The following is a 19,363-nucleotide window of genomic DNA, read 5'->3' as shown; positions in this document are numbered from 1 at the left end:
AATAAACATGGCTTCTGCCCAGATAAGGTTTTAAAAGCTGAGGTTTAAACACTTCCACAGCACAGTGCAAAACCCTTGCCTTGTTCTGAGAGACCACCTGACCACGGCTGGTAGCTGAACAAAGTTCTGGGATGAGAGGAAGCCTTGAGGCTGTGTGAGGCAGGGAGATCCCATCCTGAGGGCACAGCAAGGGGAAGGGTCCCACAGCCCTAACCTTCCCAAGTGCACAGGGATGCTCTGAGACAGAGCCCTGGGCCTTGCTGGTGGAAAACAGCCTGGTGCAGAGAGGCAGAGCTATCTACTGTTGTCCAAAAGGATTTTTTAGGGTACCTCTCCATTGTTTAAAGTCGTGTTTTGTCTAGTTCTTAAGAGCAAGTTTTTCAAAGGCAGGGGGTGAATGGCAGCTGTGTGCAGCCGTGCAGGTAGGGCAGCAAGGGGTTGTTGACAAGGATGCTTTTCTGGTAGCTGCTAATGTGCTGTAGTGGTGACAGACTTAATTTCGAAAGGAAAATGCCAGCTTTGATGGATGCTTTTACTGCTCTCTGCCAGCCACTGCATGCAGCACTGACCTTGGCTGTCAAAGTCAATGCCAGCAGGTTTCTACATCAAAAACACAGAGGCATGGGAGTCACCAAGAAAGGAGAGGGAGAAGATTGGGAGTGCACCCATCAGAGCCAAGGAGTAAACATCCAGCATGGTTATTACCTCAGAACACAAGGCTTCTTGTAGCCTGACAGGTTTAGACAATATAGCCTAAGTTTTTTCAGACTCTGTCTGACTGGACAGACATCCAGAAATGCAGGAGATCTGAGCCTCAGCAGAGTGTGTCCTGTCACCTGGAATGTGCTTATGCACCTGGATGCTCTGGCTGTTTGCCTTGGAGTCCCACCACGGTGGGGCTTGGCTTTGCTTTGCTTTGCAGAAGGCGTGTTGAAGTGAGCTTGCTCCATATCAGCAGGCTGCATCTGGAGAGAGTGAGCTCTTTTCAGAGGGAAAGAAAAATAAGGTTGTGAAGTGTAAGGTCTGTTAGAAAGCAGATGCAAACTTTCCTTGCTTAATTTGGCTATGGCACCAAAATAAATACTATATCAGAGCACTGTTTACTTTCAGGTCTTTGGGTAGGTTTATGTGTTTGTCTAATTAAAAATCCAAATGAAACATACATAATGTAGGTGCATAAATCATCTGCTTTTCCCTTCTTTATGAGTATTATATTTCTGAATTTGTTTTGAGCGTTGAAAGTTAATGCTGTGCTGCTTAGAAGTGACAAGGCTTTGGTTAAACATGTCTGAGAGACAAGATGTGGAAACATCTAGCTAGTATCAACAAATACAGTGTGAACCCAGAGTGGGATTGGACCTGTCATTTGTGAGGCTTCTGCTGCTCCTTTGAAGCACCATGAGGTTCGGCAAATCCCCTGCCCTTCAGGCAACAGCTATGGGAGGGATCATCCAAAAAAGAACTAGTGTGAACAGCCTGTAAAGCATCAGAACTGAGAAGTGACAGCTAACATAGCTGTCAAAATTTTTTATCTTGATTCTTCCTGATCATCAAATACAGCTTTTCACCCCTCTCTCCAAAAAGTTTTAAATGTGTAGAAAAATGGCAACAGTTTTTGCTGCATAAATGAGATTGAATTAATCCTTTCAAAAATCTATGCTTGTTTTTTCTGGGTGTTTTGCTGAGAAGTCCATGATTTTCCTCAGCAGGGGCTGCTACTCCTGAAGGCGTTTGAGCTTTGCAGTTATTAGATTTTGTTGTTTTTCTCTGCAAGGTGTATTTATTTAGAGGGCTGGGGGTTGTTTAGGAAGTTATTGCCAGTCGTCAGATGTTTGTGCTTTCTGGGGGCGGAGGGAGGAAAGGAGGGAGGGAGGGAGGGACGACTGCTGCTATCACAAGCTTGTTACATGCTGTAAGGAAGGACATGAAGCAGCAAGTTTTTTAAATAGTGTTAATCTCTTCTGTGGTTTCAGAACGCCTCTGGGAGCCTCCCTGGATGAGCAAAGCAATCCTCTGTTGAAGGGTAAGCAAGGGCTTTACCTACTGAAATTTCTTTTGCTGGAAACTGTGTTTTCAAGGACATTCATGTGAGTCTTGGTGTCTTTAGTAGCAAACCAAAGCTCGGTCAGTGTTGCAGAGTTATTCTCACAGCAGAGAATTTGTGCCTGAGAAACTGGAGAAGGGGGAAAAGAACCTGAATAGGTTTCTGGAGATCTTAGTAAGCTCTAGAAAACCTCCCAGGTGTGCAAAACAGGGAGGTGATTTTGTCTCCAAACTGGAGAGCATTAGGCAGTCTCTGCCTCTAATAACTATGGTTGCCACGCCTGAAAATTTTACTATTTGAGCAGGTCTGAGTACTAAAGTTCAAAGTACAGTGGGAATGTGCAGGTAGTGACAAGGTGAAGAAGAATTACTTGCTGTGCCTGGAGTCTTCACTTCAGCTCCTAATCTGGTACAGGAAGGTGGGAGGGGAATGCCCCAGCTGGACTCAGACTCTGGATTCACCTGGTAAGATGTCTGGAGGATAGATAACGCAGCAGCTGAAGGCACAGATGTGCTGAGTGGTACCTCCAGGTTCCCACTTGAAGTTAATTTGCTCACACATTGACCTGGAGGTGTTTCTGAGTGCAAAACCAAAGCAGTGTTGTAGTTGTTCCCTTTCAAAATCGTTTTGCTATGTTCTGAAATGTAACTTGTTGCTTCTTAATGCATTTTAACTGCATGAGTAATGCAGAGATTGTAAATAAAGTCTGGTTATTTCTTGTATCAAATGCAGTGTCTTGCTAATATCTTTAGATAAGCAGCTGGAAGGAAAACATTGGAGCATTGTAGTTGTTGAAGTGCTAACTGTATGTTTTCAGGCATGCTGGTGAGAAATGGAGGAAGTTTTGAAGATGACTTATCCCTGGGAGCTGAAGGTGGGTGTGGCAGATTATGACTCTTTTTCTAGCAAAAGTAATTACTCTCAGTCATCTGATTTTTATTTTGAATGACAGCACTGGCTAGAAAATGAGGATGAAGCCCACAAAAAAATGCAGGAAGATTTGGTTTTTGAAGTTATTTAGACTATTGCTGGAGTTAAACACTCTGGGTCTCTGACCCAAAAGTTAGAGGCGGCCCTGAATTTGCTTCTGCCCTCTCATTTTAATACCCACAATGACAGGACAGCCTGGAACACTTACCAAGGCTATGAGAAAATGATTTCTCCTACTTGCTCTTCTTGTCCATGGGTTACTCTTGGCAGCCATGCATGCCCCACTTCCACTGAATCCCTTGGGAGTGGCATGTGTGAGCTTCTGAAAGGAGGAATGAAATTCTGTCAGCCACGAGGCAAACCCATTAAGAGCGAAGTGCTTTTAAAAGTGAAAAGCACCAAAGCTGAGTAAGTATTTTGGATCAACCACAATATACACTCTTCTGTTGCTAGCTGCTTGCCTTTTCTTTCTCTTCCCTTTTTTAAGGGGAAGGAGATGTGGCTGTTCCCTGTGGACTTTGCAAAAAAAGACTTCTAGCCTTGATGTTGATCATAGATCAGAGGTGCCCATAAACCAGCTAGTAAAAGCACTGTGGCTTCTGTTCTAACAGAAGTATCTTGTAAAATAGCAAAAAACAAAACTCTCACAAACCCAGGTCCTGGGATTATCTGTAGGACAGGGGATACAAGGCATTATCTGCTTTCAGTGTTTAAAAAAAAAAAAGGCAAAACTCCCAGTTTAGCTTTAAATGTTTTTGAATTACAGCTTTTGCTAAATGCCAGAACTGGTGTAGTAGAAAGCTCTTTCCTTCCATGTTAGTCTTGCCAGTAGTGTCAGAATAGTGGGACAAGTCCTGGAGGTAGGAAATATCATTAATTTTTAAAGATTTAAGACTTTTAAGGGAAAAAAAAACGTTTATCTGGTGATGATCTTGATCTGATAATAATAGAAAAACAGTAAATTAGTCTCTTACTGCAATAGTTTAAATGGGATTAAATTTTCCTATTGACAGTCTTTTCCACTTGTTATATTGCCTGTAGCACAAAGATTTTATAGAAAAAGTTTCTGTGTAATGGTAATCCAAGGGTCTGAGCCTGTGACCAAGAACACAAGAATCAGTGGATTTTAGTACATCATGTCACTTTTTTCTTTTCAGTTTTTCTCCTTAAAATTTCCAAGGACTGCTGGTTTTTGTGGGTCTTTAGCATGATTTAGCTTGTTCAGATGAAAAGATCCCAGTACTGGAATTGCTGGTTGAGTTTTCTGGATAATGATGCGGATGTTTCTGCTGGGCTTTGCTTCCCATCGAAGAACAAGGGGACAACAGAGCTGCTTGGAGCAGGACTGCGTGCCCTGCCAGACAGACAGCCCCTTTGAGGCTGGGATGAATGGGCTGCCCTTGTGCAGCAGTGACTGCCTGAGTCCAGATGCAAGCCAGAGCCCTGTGTGAATGGTACAGAGGGCATTGGGCAGGGACCCATAACCCCAGCCCACTGCTGAGCTGGTAAAACCCATGAACCCATGTTCAGCTTAGTCACTGGATAATCCTTGCAGATAGGCTTACCTTCATATTATAGACAAGAATATTAAAAAGAAGAGATGTGGGATCTGTGTTTTGCATACATTCCTTTGCATACATTTCTTTGTGATGTCTCTGAAACCAAGAGAGAGGCTGAGAGGTTTCCATGTTTTACTCCTTGTTGCTGACTTTACCCTGCTGGCACAGTAGGTCGAGATGCAGGGTTTTGCTGGCTCTGTGTGACATCACTCTTTTCATAGCCGATTCTGAGGGCTGCTATAACAGACACGTGCTCCTTGCCTGTCTCCTGGGGTAAATTGTTAATGCTGAGTTGCCTCTTTGGGGAATTGACAGTTTAAGTCTGAAGTTCAGTTCTGAAAGAATAGTGCTGCCTGGAACATTCCCATGTGATCCAGCTGTGGAAAGTGCTGTCAGCCTGGTGACCAGGTGTTTGGTACCTGGCAGACAGACTCCCTCCTGAGTCTATCAACTCTGAGCCCTGTCACCTATCCCTCCTGCCCTGTCAGCTCTGAGCACATCTGCTGGCCCCATCAGCACCAAGGGCTTCACTGCGCTTGGTCCATGTATTGCACAGCTCAGGCAGCCAGGGCCCTGCCCTACTTTACTGATGAAAAGATGAACAGATAGTCTCAGCACCTGGCCCTGGGGCCAGCTGCCTTCCTTATATTCTTTACATTCTCATCTGGAGCAATCTTTGCATGCCTGCTTGTCCTCTTCCCCTTCCCACCCAGGAACAGCCCTGCAGCTGGTAATCATTCTGCAGTTGCAAAGCAATAAATGGTTTATATAACAATTACCAGCTTATCACAATTTAAATTTCAAGTAATAAGATTAATGACAGGATGTAAATGTGTGTCCATATGAGATTTAATTTTAAACAGAGCATTAATAAACCAGATCATTTTTTATATCAGCTGTATACTAGAAACCCTTGACAATCACATATGGAAGAAGTAAAACCTGATTTATGCAAGACTGTTGGTAAATGTGCTCACTGTCTGCTTCTTCATACTGATTGTGAGAAGTATAGTTCTGAAGAGGTCTGGATATAACTTCTTCTTCTTTCTCTACAGCTAATCAATTACGGAGTGATACCCAAACAGAAACATGGTAAACATCCTTTTTTTGTGTTTGTTTACTTCAGAGGATTATTTATACTGAAGGGCAGAGGGGAGAATGGGTGGTGGAAGTCCTGGGGGCTACCACAGAGCTGAAGCTCTTCTGCTTATGTCTGTTTACATGAGAATGAAGGAAGTGATTCAGATAACACAGAAAGAGTCGTTAGGAGGTGCAGAAAAAAACAAATTAAGATTTTATATTCTTTCAGCAGACCTGACATAGATTTTGGAGTAGCAGGAGGAAAACAGAGAAATGACACATCTTAGCAATGTAGCATGATTAACCTTCTTTGCCTCACTGATTGCTCACTGTTTCAGAAATTTGAAGGGAAAATTAGTTTTGCCTGTCACAGCAGACGTGTTTTGGGAGCAGGGAAAAAAGACTTTGAGACAAGAGAGATGTTTAGAACTTCTAAATAAATATGCTGAAACTAAAACTCCACTGAGACTTCAGTGAATACTGCACAGCCCCTGTGGTTGGGCTCCATAAATAAATATACACTCTTAGGTGAATCCTCTGCCACCTTTGGTTTCTTGGTGGCTGTTCAGGGGGGGAACAGTTTGTTCCTCAGAGAGATTAACAGGAAAAGTATGTCTGAACCCAGGATACCACCTAGTGCTCAGGCGGCTTCTCCAGATGCAGGGAAGAAATAGTTTGGGGTTGGGAAGGAGACTGGCCAGCAGTGTGGGCTGGAGCTCATCTTGCTTCCTTTCCCTGTGCCCGGAGCCTCTTCAGCTTCCCCAGCCAGGTCCAGGCAGGTTCTGTCGGGGGTGAGCAGGGTGCCCGAGGCGTGGAGAGGGTGGCCTTGCATGGGGAGGTGGTCCTGCTGAAAGAGGCAGTGGCCCAGGGGAGGCAGGAAAAGGCAGGGCAAGGACAGCTCACCCGAGGCTGGGCTTCCTTACTGGAGGAGGGTGGGAACAGGGAGGGTGGGGCAGCGAGGGCAGATCAGGGGTTGTTTTCTCAGCTCGCATTTGCCTTCAAAGTCATACGTCTATGTGCATTTTTACTGAGGTGGCCCGGGTTTGCTTTTGTTTCTGTATTTCAATAAATGACATGGCTAATATAAACCAGATAACACTGAAGGGGAAAAGAGAAACTCTGCAGTGCTGGCGGGTTAGCTCCCCAGTGAGACAGAGAATCAAGTCGCTGAACAGAAGAGGTTTATCACAGGAGTCCTCTCTGTTTGTGTTGACAGCAATGGTGTACTGGCAAAGGACAGGAGGCTGCAATTCCATCAGAAGGGGCGAAGTATGAACTCTACCGGCTCTGGAAAAAGCAGCGCGACTGTTTCAAGGTAAAACTGTGCTTAAAAGGTCTGTTTCTCAGTTAAATGGACTTGGCTTGTTTTATGTGCCTTGCTGCATTTAGTAGCTGAGAAAGGAATTTTCATTTGGTTGCTTGGAAAATTTCTGTTTGTCTTTTGTTGTGGTTTTCAGTAAATGGTAACAAATGGACCTAAACATTAAAAATGCCTGAACTTTTAGTGGCATTTTAAAATTTGAGCTCTGCAGAATAGGACTGATTTTAGAAATTACAGGATTGGATCTGTGATGTGTCTAGGCTAATGGCGCTCATGATGGGAACAAAAACTTTAGATGCAGAGATCTCTACAGTTCCAAAACTAGTCTGAGTTGTAGGAGTCAAAAGTTTGGTAAACCACAGTGGTTACTGGGCTGAGTTAGCAGTTTGATAGAAGGGACTGGATCTTAAAAGACACATGTAGATTTTTAACAACTTTTGTTTGTCTAGTGTTTCTGAATTACTGGAGCTTTATGAGGAAGATCCTGAAGAAGTGCTCTATAACCTTGGGTTTGGAAGAGATGAACCAGATATTGCTTCAAAAATTCCAGCGAGATTTTTTAATTCATCATCATTTGCCAGAGGGATAGATATCAAAGTGTTTTTGAATGCACAAATACAGCGCATGGAAGTGGAAAATCCAAGTTTTGCTTTAACAAGTAAGTATGATTTTGAAGCACAGTTTATTTATGAGTTTGTTAACTATGTAAACAACTCTGAAAGAGGTGTATATCTAATATTCTGGCAAAACTCTGTTACAGCCTAAAGGCAACATTCCATTCAGAATTCATAATAAAACTCTTGCTTGGTCTTAAATAGGCAAGAGATGACCACCAGGGTGGTACTCCTTGGGGTGAGTGGAAGGATTTGTAGAGGGGGAGGGAAATAAAAGGCATCCTGTAAGGTATGCTGCCTTCTGGTTTGTATCATTCTCATATTTTTTTTCTGTTGCAGCTTTAGAGCACTGAAACAAATAGCAATATCCTTCTGTTTCTGGTGTTCTTCAGTCCCTGGGTGGGATTTTTTTCTGGGTGGCAGTGACCTATTTTTGTCATTGTTGAAATCTGGGGCAGTATTTCTATGGACTTGGACAAGAGCTTTGTTGGATCAGTAATGAGCGCTGCTGAAATGAGGGCATAGCTGTCCTTTTGTAGCTGGAGAGAGCAATTTGAGTAACACTTCCTTTCTAGCATTTCGTAAATTAACTTGCATTCACACACATGCCACTGATTTAATTTGGGGTAACTTTGCATGCTGTTCTTGTGCATTTAGTAAAGATTCTTTTTTTCCATAGTAGGGTATCACTTTCATGTTATAGGCCTAGAAAGTGTTCATTCAGCCTTAGAGGCCCCTGATAAAACTGGGAGGAGATTTGTGGGGTTGGGTAGACATTATGATCAAATTCCCTCTTCAGATATGTGTTTTGTTCCTGTGCAGGTCGTTTCCGTCAGATTGAAGTGCTTACTACTGTGGCCAATGCTTTTTCTTCTTTGTATTCTCAAGTCTCTGGGACTCCTTTGCAGAAAATTGGTAGTATGAATTCAGTGTCTTCCAGCAAAGAGGCATCCAGCCCTCCCCCTCTGAATCGCAGCAACACAGCCAGTCGGTTAATGAAGACCTTGTCCAAACTCAATCTGTGTGGCACACAGCAAGCTGATGGCAGCAGCCCCTCAAGTCCTTCGCCTGTTGAAAAAGGGAAAAGTCCAGCTGAAGTAGGGAGTGAAGAAAATGATGTTAAAAATGAATCTAAATTGCCAAAACATCCTAAAAAGAAAGACTGTCCCTCTTTTTTGGCTCCTGTGAAGGAGGAGATAGCCGGCAGTCAGACAAAGGCTGCAGAGAGACCTGCACACCTCCTTGCTGCAGCTGGCTGTGCACAGGAGGGCTCTGTGCCTCCAGCAGACGGGCAGGGTGGCAGGTTGGCAAGTGCCCAGGATAGACCATGCGAAGAACCCGGTCTTTTGGACTCGCCAGGCCTCAGCAGCAGTTCCAGTACCTCCGACAGCAGTGTCCTGACACAGAGACTGTGCACAGCATCACCAGGGAGAGACCCCTGCGCTCCCCTGGCAAACCCGTCCATAATGAACCTAATGCTGCAGCAGAAGGACTCCTTTGAGATGGAAGAGGTGGGTGAGGATACATGACTTTCTTTGTGCATACAGTTTACATAACTCCCTGTCTGCCAGCACAGGAATGTTCCCTCCTGTGCAGTTAACAGTGTTTTCTCCAGGAATACTTTAAATTCTCTGAGTGTTGCGCTTTCTCAGCAGTTGCAGGCTGCTCTAATTGATCCTCGTAATGAAGTAACTTGGTGCTGCTGCTGCTGTTGTTCCTAAGTCAGTGGGAAAGTTCTCATTCTTTTTTCTTCTTTTTTTTAAAATCAAATTCATGTAATTGCTATCACTGGCATAACTCCTGGGAAGGTTTCCCTGTGTAAGTAAATCTAGGTTAGGCTTTGTATGCAGCAAAACCTTGTGTGTTTAGTTTTTACTTTACTTAAATTGTTAACTAGAAATCATTACTTTTGTTGCCTAGAAGTATTATTGATGTTGATTAAAGATAAATTTGTGAATAAAGCAAGAGTTTTGCTGCAATGAACAGAGGAGTTCATACAGTGCGAGGTGCTCATCTTGTGCAACTTTCAGTTTTGATAAGGATCTATTCTTAAGTTGATTTATTTGTTCTCTGGAAATTAGCACATTGAAAGTCACTCTGACATGATTTTTGGCAATGACTTAATTACTAAGTCTATGCTAGGTATCTTTTAACATCTTCATATATGCAGATATCCATTTTCATATTGATAATTGTCCCAAAGGAATTTTAATTCCCAGGTTCCTGTAAGTGATTTGTTTATTAGGCTGTAAACATCCAACCTACAGATTCAAGAATGCAATTTTTGTATAGACTTGCAGCTCAAATTGTAAGAACTTTCTCAATATTCTTAAATGAGTAGGTGCTTTTGTGGACACATTTCAATGTGACTGTTAAAAGTTAAAAGTTCAGCAGTTGAGTTTTTGTCAGTGTGAAATGGATATATAAAACAAAGGATATTGTGATTTTAGCAGTGAAACGGAGAAAGCAAGTGGATAGAAAACGCCCCAGAATTTTACAGTGAATTATGAAGTGATGATTTGTAGGTACTGTGTCTGGTGTCATATTGTCATGACAAGCTCTTCTAGATTAACTAATGTTGTGGCTGAAGGCACTCATTAAGCAAAAAAAAGGTAATCAAGCCTCTTGTGGTTCATAGCACTTGTTCATTCCAGTGTGTCCTACCCACATGTTGTGTGGACATGTACTGAACCAGAACAAAGGACTAGTCCAGTTGAGAGGGGAAAAAGAAACTCAGTATATTTTGATTTATTTCTTTTTCCTGGCTTAGTTTTCAGCCAGATAATTTTCTTGATACAGCTTGTGTAGCTACAAAAAATGTTTGCATTGGCACAATTGGATGGGACTGAGCAGCAATGCATTTTGCTGTATATTTCAGAGGAGAAAGCAATTTTTGGTGCCCCTGGGCAAAAGTATAACAATTAATGTATTTTACATACATGTATATACATGTGTTTATATTAAAAAGAGGTGTGGAATTTTCCTTCAGAGTAAGCTGGCTGGAAAGGCTCGCTGAATTCTGCGCAAGTGTGATGTGTTTGCGAAGTTTTGGTTGCACACTTTGTGTGGTGATGCCAGGCATAAACACAGCTGTTTTGGCAAGACAGCATGTGATATGGGATGGGATTGTGGTGGATTTTTTGTTTATGCAATATAGTATATACTTATCAACTGCCTACAGGTCGCTAGGAGGGAGGGATTCAGTTTTGCTGAAGACATTTTAGAACAATTCCTGGCAGTGGGATTTTATTTTTGTGCGTCTCTAAGCAGGGTCTAATGAACAATAAACTGTGTTAGAAACAGTGACAGTAACTCCTCCCCCTGTTTTCCTAGCTTGGCTTGGAGTGCATTCTTATGCATAAGAAAGATGACAGATATATCAAGGAAGTTCTTTCCAAGGCTTACAAATGCCTTGGAGGTTTGCGTGCCCTTCGGAAGTCTGTGGCTGTGAAGATAGCTAGTGTGGGAGTGAGTCAGGGCAGGATTTCCCCCAAACACCCACTCCTGAGGTGGCCAATGACAGTCCTGAAGGTCACTTAGCAGCATGAGTATTGGCTGGAGCGATGGGGAAGGAGCTTCTGTGTGCTTGAGGAGCCGCACTGTGCTGCGGACACGGTTGGAATGCTGTCTCACAGCCAAGGACAGGAGGTGCATGGTATTTAAATGAGAAGAGGCTTAACTTTTGGAATGCTGCAAATTGAGCCATCAGAAACTGGTTTGAGGTTTGAGAGAATCAAGACACCTTTCCTGGAAGGCCAGTTTTATTAAACTGTCTGTATGATTACTTGTTGGTCTTTGTTAAAAAAAAAAACCAAACAAACAAAAAAAACAAACCACCAAACAAACAAACAAAAAAAAACAAACAAAAAAAAAAAAAACCCAACCAACCAACCAAAAAAAAAAAACAAGTTAAATTTTTCCTAATCTTAAATGGTGAGCCCCTTCTATGGTCCCCTGCACTTGGATGAAATAAGGATTTTCCCCTTTGGTACAGCCTTCATCTCCTAAAAGAACGGAAGCCACCAGGTTTATTGTGCAAAAGTAATGAGGCTCACTTATTAATGGTGAAAAGTTTAGGCCAAGTATTCCTTAAAACCTTTGTAATTAAGGAAACACACTCTTGTGGCTGCTATATACATGAGATCAATGCAAGTATATAAAATTAGTATTTGGCTCTTCTTTAGCCAAATGCTAATTTTGGCTTATCAACATCAGAGTCTAGATTTTTACATTTTAAGTTGATAAAAAATTGAGATAAATTCCTGGCATGACAATTTTGAAACTGGGCTGGCAGCCCATTAGAGGGAAGGGTTGGGGATAGTTGGATAGGGGGGTTGTGCATGTAGACTTGCGTGTGATCCATTAGATTTTTTCTGGCTCACACCCAAAAAGAGAGAACATTTTCTAGGTTTTGAACCAAACAAAGGCCTCGCTGTTGAGATTTTAGGCATATTCTTTTCATTGTTTGAACATTTGCCTGAGAACTGCTTTCTTAAAAAGACTATGTTTCACGAAGTTATTGAGTGAAAGGATTCATTTTACGTAGTTTTAAACTTCCCAGTTGAAACATGCATGGATCTGAATTCATTATATTCTTTTTATACAAATTATTTCCATGAGTGGTGGTATGGTGAAGTCTGGAGTAAGTTCTGGCTGGGGCTGGGTCTGACTGGTGGCTTGTAGGAAATAGTTGTAGGACAGCAGATGACAGTCCACGAGTGTTGACCTCCTGATACATTTTTCTACGTGTATTGTACTTGTTCTTTCTATTCAAATGAAGGGCCACGAGTTCTGACCAGAAAAAGACAGTAGTGTAAAGGTGGTCAGAGGTGTTGTCACACAGTAATTTTTGTGTTTTGTCAAAGAGGAACTGAGAGCTCTGTGTTGTCACAGGATGTGATTTCCAGGTCTTTTGCGTGCCGAGGGGAGGTCTGTGCTCTGTGTGGGAGGTGCTGCCCAAGGACCACTGATCTCCTCCAGGAGCATTGCTGAATGCCTGGTGAAAATTGATTCAAGGGGATCACAATTTGCTCCTTCCATCGGTATAGGCTGTTCAGTTGGAGATAAAAACCACCAAAACCTCCTCCTGCATGTGCAGTGTGTATAGCTTAGGCATTCTTAAGCACAGGAATATATTCCAGTTGGCCTGACAAAATATTCATCTCCTCTTCCTGATAGATCCAGAGTACAGAGGGGGATCTACCTCACGTTTCAGCTACACATCAGCTAGCAGTGACCAAGTCAAGGAAAGGTGAGTAGACTGCAACATCTGTGAGGACAGCAGCCTGCTGAGTGTCCTTCCATCTCTGAAAGGCTGATTCAGATATTTTAAGCTTCTAAAGTTTGTTTTCTCTCTAGAAATAAAAAAGATCTGCATTTCTTTTTTAGCTAAATCACAGAAAATTACTACAAAGTGGCAACCAAATTACAGGCAAGACAACAGCCCTCTAACCTCACTGGCTGTTTTCACTTTTGTATAATTGATGAGAGTTCAGATGGCCTGAAATGTTAATTCAGACTGTGTGGGATTTTTTTCCCTTAGTAGATCCTGTAATTTAAGGTACCCATTTAAACTGAAATTACATTGTTTTAAACCTCAATTGCATGATACGTGCAGCTTTTTCCTATGCACTACTGCTCTGTCTGCAGGCTGCCTGCACAGAAAACTAGTGTGTCTACACCCACGTGGAAACTGTAGTCCCTCACGTGGAGAATGCTGTGCACTGGCTGTTGTGGTTCACTTAGTTTGTGCTTTCATCTCAAATTCTTATTTATGTGTTTTGTGGCTTGGGAGAGGGATAAAGCTGATTTTTACGTTTATTTTGTGATTGTTACTTTGCTCAGTACCAGCAAGTGAAGTTCATTCTTTAGCTGATACATTTAATTAAAGAGGAACTAGAGCTTGTTGCACTTAGGGAGGTGCTTAGATGCATGCAATTTCTTAGTGAAACATGAATAGCATCTCTAGATACTTAAAAGAGGCAGAAAAACCTGTCTAAAGAAACAGAAATCATCTTATTTGCATTTGCACAAATGCACAGTGTGAACTGTCAGCTGAATTGCATTAACATGGTTGAGAGTGCCCTGGGCTGTGTTGGAGGGTGATGCCTGGTTATTGGTGGTATCTTGTGCTACTTGTCCATCAGTACTCTGCACAACAAAGCCTGGTACTCACTAAGCTTCCTCTGCTGCAGATATAAGCCACTAAGGATTGCCAGAAACTGAATCTCTGACATTCCCAGTACTTCCTCCTTACATGCTTCCTCCTTCCTCCGCCTGCTTTACATGACTACATGAAAAGAGGTGCAGTCTTTGTAGGGTAGGTCTTCTGTTTGCCTGGCCTCTCCAGATTTGCAGAGCAAACCAAGTTAAGGAACCAGGAGCTGCAGTCAGGGAGGAGAAAAAATACGTTTTTTCATCTTTTCTGCTCCCAGTTGTTATTTTACCCTTTTTACCCTCTTCTTCCACCTCACAAGAAAGAAAAGTGAATGGTCCTGTGTGTACTTGCAGAAAGCTACCAACAGCTCTAGCAATGGGACTTCAGTCTGACAGAAGCAGGCTGTGCTGGGTCATGTTTCCCAGGCACTATGTCCCTCCTATTTCTGAAAATACTTCACACAGGTTAGTGGTGACACTTTATTATCAGGCAGGCAGGCATTGCCTAGAGTTTTCTATGACAAGGGTATCAATGCCTGCACATTTGCTAAAATTTAGTCCGAAACCAGCATTGTATTTCACCTGGGAGATGCAAAACATTTAGGACTTTTTTCTGTGTGGATTTCAGTCAAGTTGCCAAGAGGGAGAACATTTGATGGAGAACTTACCCAGAATGTAAAAAACTATAGCCTGCTTTTTTTTTTTTTTTTTGCAAGTTGTCCAACATGAGACAACATAGAGGCCCTTCAGCCTGCTTTTTCAGTGTGTGGATGTTCACCAAATTAGAAGGCATCCAAAGTTAGTGGTCAGTTATCAAAAATGCTGGCCATTGTGTCTGAATGTGAAATGCCACTCTCACTAGCAATTTTATCAGGTGGGATCAGCATGAAATTCAACCACAGGTCCTCTGTTGCAATGTGATTTCAGTTGACAGTCCTTATACAAACCCACCTTTTTCAGTGGCTTTGTCTCTATGGTGCATAAGCACACATAAACTAAAGATTTGTTCCAGATGAATACTTCCCCTGAAGGAATACTTCTCTACTTCTTTGTTTATGTGGTGGTATTTCTTTGTCAATTAGTAGGGTTGGTATTCTTTGGTACAGATTATTAGAAACCTTGCAGTGTCGTTTTACATCTACACAGAGGGCTATGGATGCTTTCTCTGAAATTTACAATGGTTTGTAAGGCAAAACCATTGAGAGGGCCTTTAGTAAGAAGTGAAGTATTCAAAAAAAAAAAAAGAGATTCTCTTTCCTACTGAAATAGTCTGGCTGACTGTTGACTATTGCAGTTGAACAACACAGTCTGTTGTTGCTTAGACTTGCAATTAAAGCATGTTTCTTATCTCATTTTTTTTTGTTGTTGTTTTTTGGGAGCACAAGAATGAAAAGCTTCAGCTAGTTTGCAAACACACAGCACTGCTAAATGTCCACTATAAAAAAGTATAAAAAAGCATATTGCAAAGTTATCTAGTAGAAGGGTTTGTTAGTGCAAAACCAAAATTCTTTCTAACATATCATACAGCAGCACTTTCCATTCCAAACAAATGCCCCAAAAGCAAGACAAATACAGGTACAATGCCTAGAGGAAAAGGTATTCTCATGACCCTGCAATTCCTGAATGTCTGGTTGTTGGCATCAACATGGCTCTGAAATTTTGAGTAGCCACAGACCTGTTTCTTTTAAGGCATCCTACACTGATAGTCAAAAACGGTTATTGGTTTTGCAAATTTAATCCTTGAAAGGAAAGAAAGCACATCATCAGCACTTCCTGTCCTTAATATATTATTGTATTTATAGCTCTCTGTGGGTGCAGCTCCACAGGAGGCTGGAGATGGGGGAGTGAGAAGAAAACATCTGGAACAGATTTAGTATTTGTGGGAGTCTGCGCTTATCTGTCCAGATGCAAGGAAATCCCCAGGGGCTCAGAGAGGTTTTGCAGCAGGGCTCCCTATTGGGCTGGTTTTGTTAGTGCTGGGGTGCATGGTGTGATCAGTATGCAAAGAAGGGACAACTGATATTTAATCCCATAATGAAATACCTCATAGTTAAGTTGGGAATGTTAGTTTAATGATTATCTTATAAAATACAAAATGCATTAGAACTTATCCAAGTTGCAGGTATAAGAAACAAATGTTGAAATGTTATGGACAGTTTCCACATATTTCTTCTCTTCTGTGTGAGCAGTTAAATGTCACAGAAGAGGTGAGACTGACACTGGTAGCCCATTATTTTGTTACAAAAGATGAACTAATCATTTCCCTGACAGGGATGCTCTGATGAATCTGCTCTCACATTTTGTAAACCACAGACTTGTTTCTTCATCATGTGTTCTTTGTTTAGAACATTTTCATTTTATTTAGATTATTTATGAATACACTTTTTTTAACATATATTCAGTGCCCAAATATACTTGGATTTTTTTAAAATATAGTTTAAAACAACAATCCAATAAGCATTTTCATTTGTGTTCTGTTAAACTGGGATGGGAGTCTGATTGTTCCTGCTGGTTTTGTTTGTTGTAGCTGGTTCCTTCTTCCACACTTTCGTTATTATCCTGCCCTGGCCTCCTCCCAGTAGTTCAGAAGATTTCCCCTGTGCAGTGTTGACAGTAGCTTTGAGCGGCAGAGTCAGTGTTGTGCAGTGGTACCTTTTAGCAGAAGGTACAGTTGCCTTGCTGGGGTTGCACAGGGCAAGGGATGATCCCAGCCTGTCCCTTATAAACCAACCTTTGGTGCTGAATTTTCTGCACTCGAGGTGAAGAGAGGGGACCCATATCTCATCTCAAACTCCTTGTCTTAAGGTTCTCCTTTGCTAGGAGGCCATTGAGTCAAGAGCCAGATGTAACTCTGTAGCTTTTTTTGAAGTCTTTTCCTATTTTCCCCTTGTTTGTTTGAATCTGAGAGATATCCAGGTGCTGTAGAGCAGGCTATATAGCTGGATCAGTCTTGTCAAGAGGGTGGATATCATTAGTATCTGTTTATTCCAGTGTACTAGTTGGTATTTCCAGTCTTTACAGAAGTCATTTCACTACTGATTCAGTAGAGATTCAAGCTCTTTATAATTTTTTACTGCATTTACATCATAGTGGTGTTGTGGAGAGCCCTAAGAACTTGCAAAGGACCAGGGTAAGGTATGGTAGCAGATGACTACTCGGAAAACGTCTTTTCTTATTTGCTTTAGAATGTTAAAAAAATCCTAGCAGCTCTGTAGCACAGAAATCAAGCGATAACTGTATAAAGGGGATAGGTCTCCTTAGGTTGAACCAAGGCAGTTTGAATCTGTTCATACTGTGCCAGTCACTTGCCATTGATAAATGAGGCAGGTGTGAATGACTGCTGTAGGCTGATCCCTTGCCTGGTGGTATCTGTCCTGTGAGGCTGTGAAAGCATGTCCATAAATAACCAGTGCTATAGAAAATTATCTGAAAGACTGATTTTAACTTTAGTACTGTGTCTCTGAAAAGCCCAAGAATTGATTTCAGAAAACATATAGAAGTAATTTTCCTTTCTATAGCTGAAAAGGAAATACTGACTGAGAAGGAAGCAGTAGGGCAGGTCAGTATTCTGTTGAACAGTAATGAAGTACATGCACATGAAAACAGATGCCAACACATGCACTGGTGAATTGCTTTATCTGAACTAATTGGGATCTTTTCCTTAAGAGAGGCTAAGGCTTTCACCAGTAGTGTTTTTTGTTTGGTTTTTTTTTTTTTTCTCTTCTATTAAAATTCACCAGATAAAAAAAGAGACAGAGGAGGCTGAAGTGTCTGGCAACAAAAGTAGATAACTATTCACCTTGAAGAAGGTAACAGCTTCCCCCCAGCTTCAGCTGCAGTGGCAGGCTGTTCATGGCTGCTCTTTCAGCTGTATTAAGTGAATTGGTCAGTTAATAAGATCCAGTTTTCAGGGAAGTAATTTCCATTGTCCTTACTGGGAGTTGGGTGGGGATGTCTGTCTTGAGGTAAAAAAGTTGTTTGTCATCGCAGGATATTGTGGCTACCATGATAACAGAGCAGCAGCACAATTTGAAAGGCACTCCCTAAAAGCTGTGTGACATCACTGATACTGAAGCTTAGTGGGCAGTTTGCCTCTACTGGTGTTCACAGGCTGTGCAGGCTCTTCTGTGTTGGTAAAATGTTTATCAAAATTAATACTAAAAAAAATTAGTTGTGAATATCCAACAGTTTTCATAATGCATGACAATGCATTGAGCTGTGAACTGGGATTAATTATATGACTGCATTTAAATGGGACAAAATTCTGCATTTGAGAAGACGGCAGCAAGCTCTCGCCTAAGGCTGGAGAGGAGAAGGTGGCAGGGGTCTGGGGCTACAGGCCAGTGTAGTTACTTCCCATTTCCAAGATTTTATACTTCTGCTGAGATCTAAAGGTGAGATAAGGTTGTTGCCCACCTCAGGCTGAGTAAAATGTTTCTGGTGCCGTAAGGTAGCACTTGGTGGGTGCTTCCTGTGTCCAGTCAGGAATGATACGCATGCAATAGTGTGCTGCAGAGCTTGCTGAGAACTCCCTGCAAAGCTGCTTAGTGAGTGCAGTGCTTGCACCAGAGGAAATCACTCCTGGGAAGCACTTAGGGTTTTAGAGCCTCTTTAGGCTATTTTAATGCTTACCTAATAAGAGTAGAAAGGAACAAGCAGAAGGCTCTTATCTCATGTATGAAGTGAGCACTGGAAATGTGCTTTGGCAGATTGCCCATTGATGTGTAAGGGATGTTCTGCATTTGTCCACTAACCCAGTGGAAGACACTTTCCAGCAGCTGGCAGAGTCCTCCCCATGGCCCTCTGTGCCCATGTGATGCTGTCCCTTTGGGTGTGTGGGCTGGTGTAGGCTGGTAGGAGACCAGTGATCTTCAGTATCTCCATGATCAGGAGAGGTGTCAAATCTGTACTTTTCAAAACAAAAGCAACTCTTCCACTGCCTGTGTGTGAATTAATCAGTGATTCAGTTTTGTGAAAGGAGAACTCCAACAGTGGGAATATCTGCAGAGGTTTTTTCCCACAGCACAGGAAGGAAAAATGTAAAAATTTGTTGCTTGAAGTTTCACAAGCAGGGCTTTGCGTGAGAGAGATATTGCTTGAAACAAACAAGTTGTTTCTCTGTTCAAAGTGGAACCTGAAAAGCAATTGTATTACCATTTAATGTTACTTTGCTGTGAAAGGAAAGCTTGTATTGAATGGGATTGGTCTTGAAAGGCTGTGATTTGTAAAGTAATTGCAGTTGGGTTTTGGCTGTTTCAAACAGATCAGCTCTTAAGGACAGCGAGTCAGCACTCTGACAGCAGTGGCTTTGCTGAGGACTCTACAGACTGCTCTCCATTCAGTCAGCTTCAGGTAAGGTTCTCATCCTGTGGCTGAAATACTCCTGATCAGTGTGAAACAGTAGGGAGGGTAGGAGGGATGTTGATGTTTGACTGCTACTGTGACTGTCAGTCTAGATCTATAAAATCAGTTTTCAGAGCTGGACCTGCCAAGTCCCTGTGTTCAAATTTGAAAGGCTTTCTGGTAGGTTAATCTGGGTATACTTGGGACTGGAATAAGGTGTAAATTCAGTATATTCTGTTTGCTGTTACTGGTGTATCTTTTCTTACTGTTGATTCCTCTCAGTAGTGGGTAGAGATTGAGGTCTTGAAGGATTATA

At 42.0% G+C, this 19,363-nt stretch overlaps 1 protein-coding gene across 4 annotated transcripts in view; it reads left to right on the top strand.

The window, feature by feature from the left end:
- ITPRID2 (ITPR interacting domain containing 2) overlaps window positions 1–19,363 on the top strand; it is a 40,496-nt gene that overhangs the window by 3,969 nt on the left and 17,164 nt on the right. For 3 of the 4 annotated variants that reach the window (XM_064434273.1, XM_064434272.1, XM_064434274.1), the window contains 8 exons: window positions 1,974–2,023; window positions 2,862–2,918; window positions 5,589–5,625; window positions 6,830–6,928; window positions 7,384–7,592; window positions 8,371–9,059; window positions 12,727–12,799; window positions 18,968–19,056. In XM_064434273.1, the coding sequence (XP_064290343.1) occupies window positions 1,974–2,023; window positions 2,862–2,918; window positions 5,589–5,625; window positions 6,830–6,928; window positions 7,384–7,592; window positions 8,371–9,059; window positions 12,727–12,799; window positions 18,968–19,056 (1,303 nt within the window). Of the gene's footprint in view, window positions 1–1,973; window positions 2,024–2,401; window positions 2,509–2,861; window positions 2,919–5,588; window positions 5,626–6,829; window positions 6,929–7,383; window positions 7,593–8,370; window positions 9,060–12,726; window positions 12,800–18,967; window positions 19,057–19,363 lie in introns of those variants that run through there. The other variant, XM_064434276.1, reaches the window with a different exon arrangement.

This window comes from Passer domesticus, chromosome 10 (assembly GCF_036417665.1).
Source record: "Passer domesticus isolate bPasDom1 chromosome 10, bPasDom1.hap1, whole genome shotgun sequence".
Classification (NCBI taxonomy): Eukaryota; Metazoa; Chordata; class Aves; order Passeriformes; family Passeridae; genus Passer; species Passer domesticus.
The sequence above is the reverse complement of the archived record's forward strand: the minus strand, read 5'-3'. Positions and strand labels throughout refer to the sequence as shown.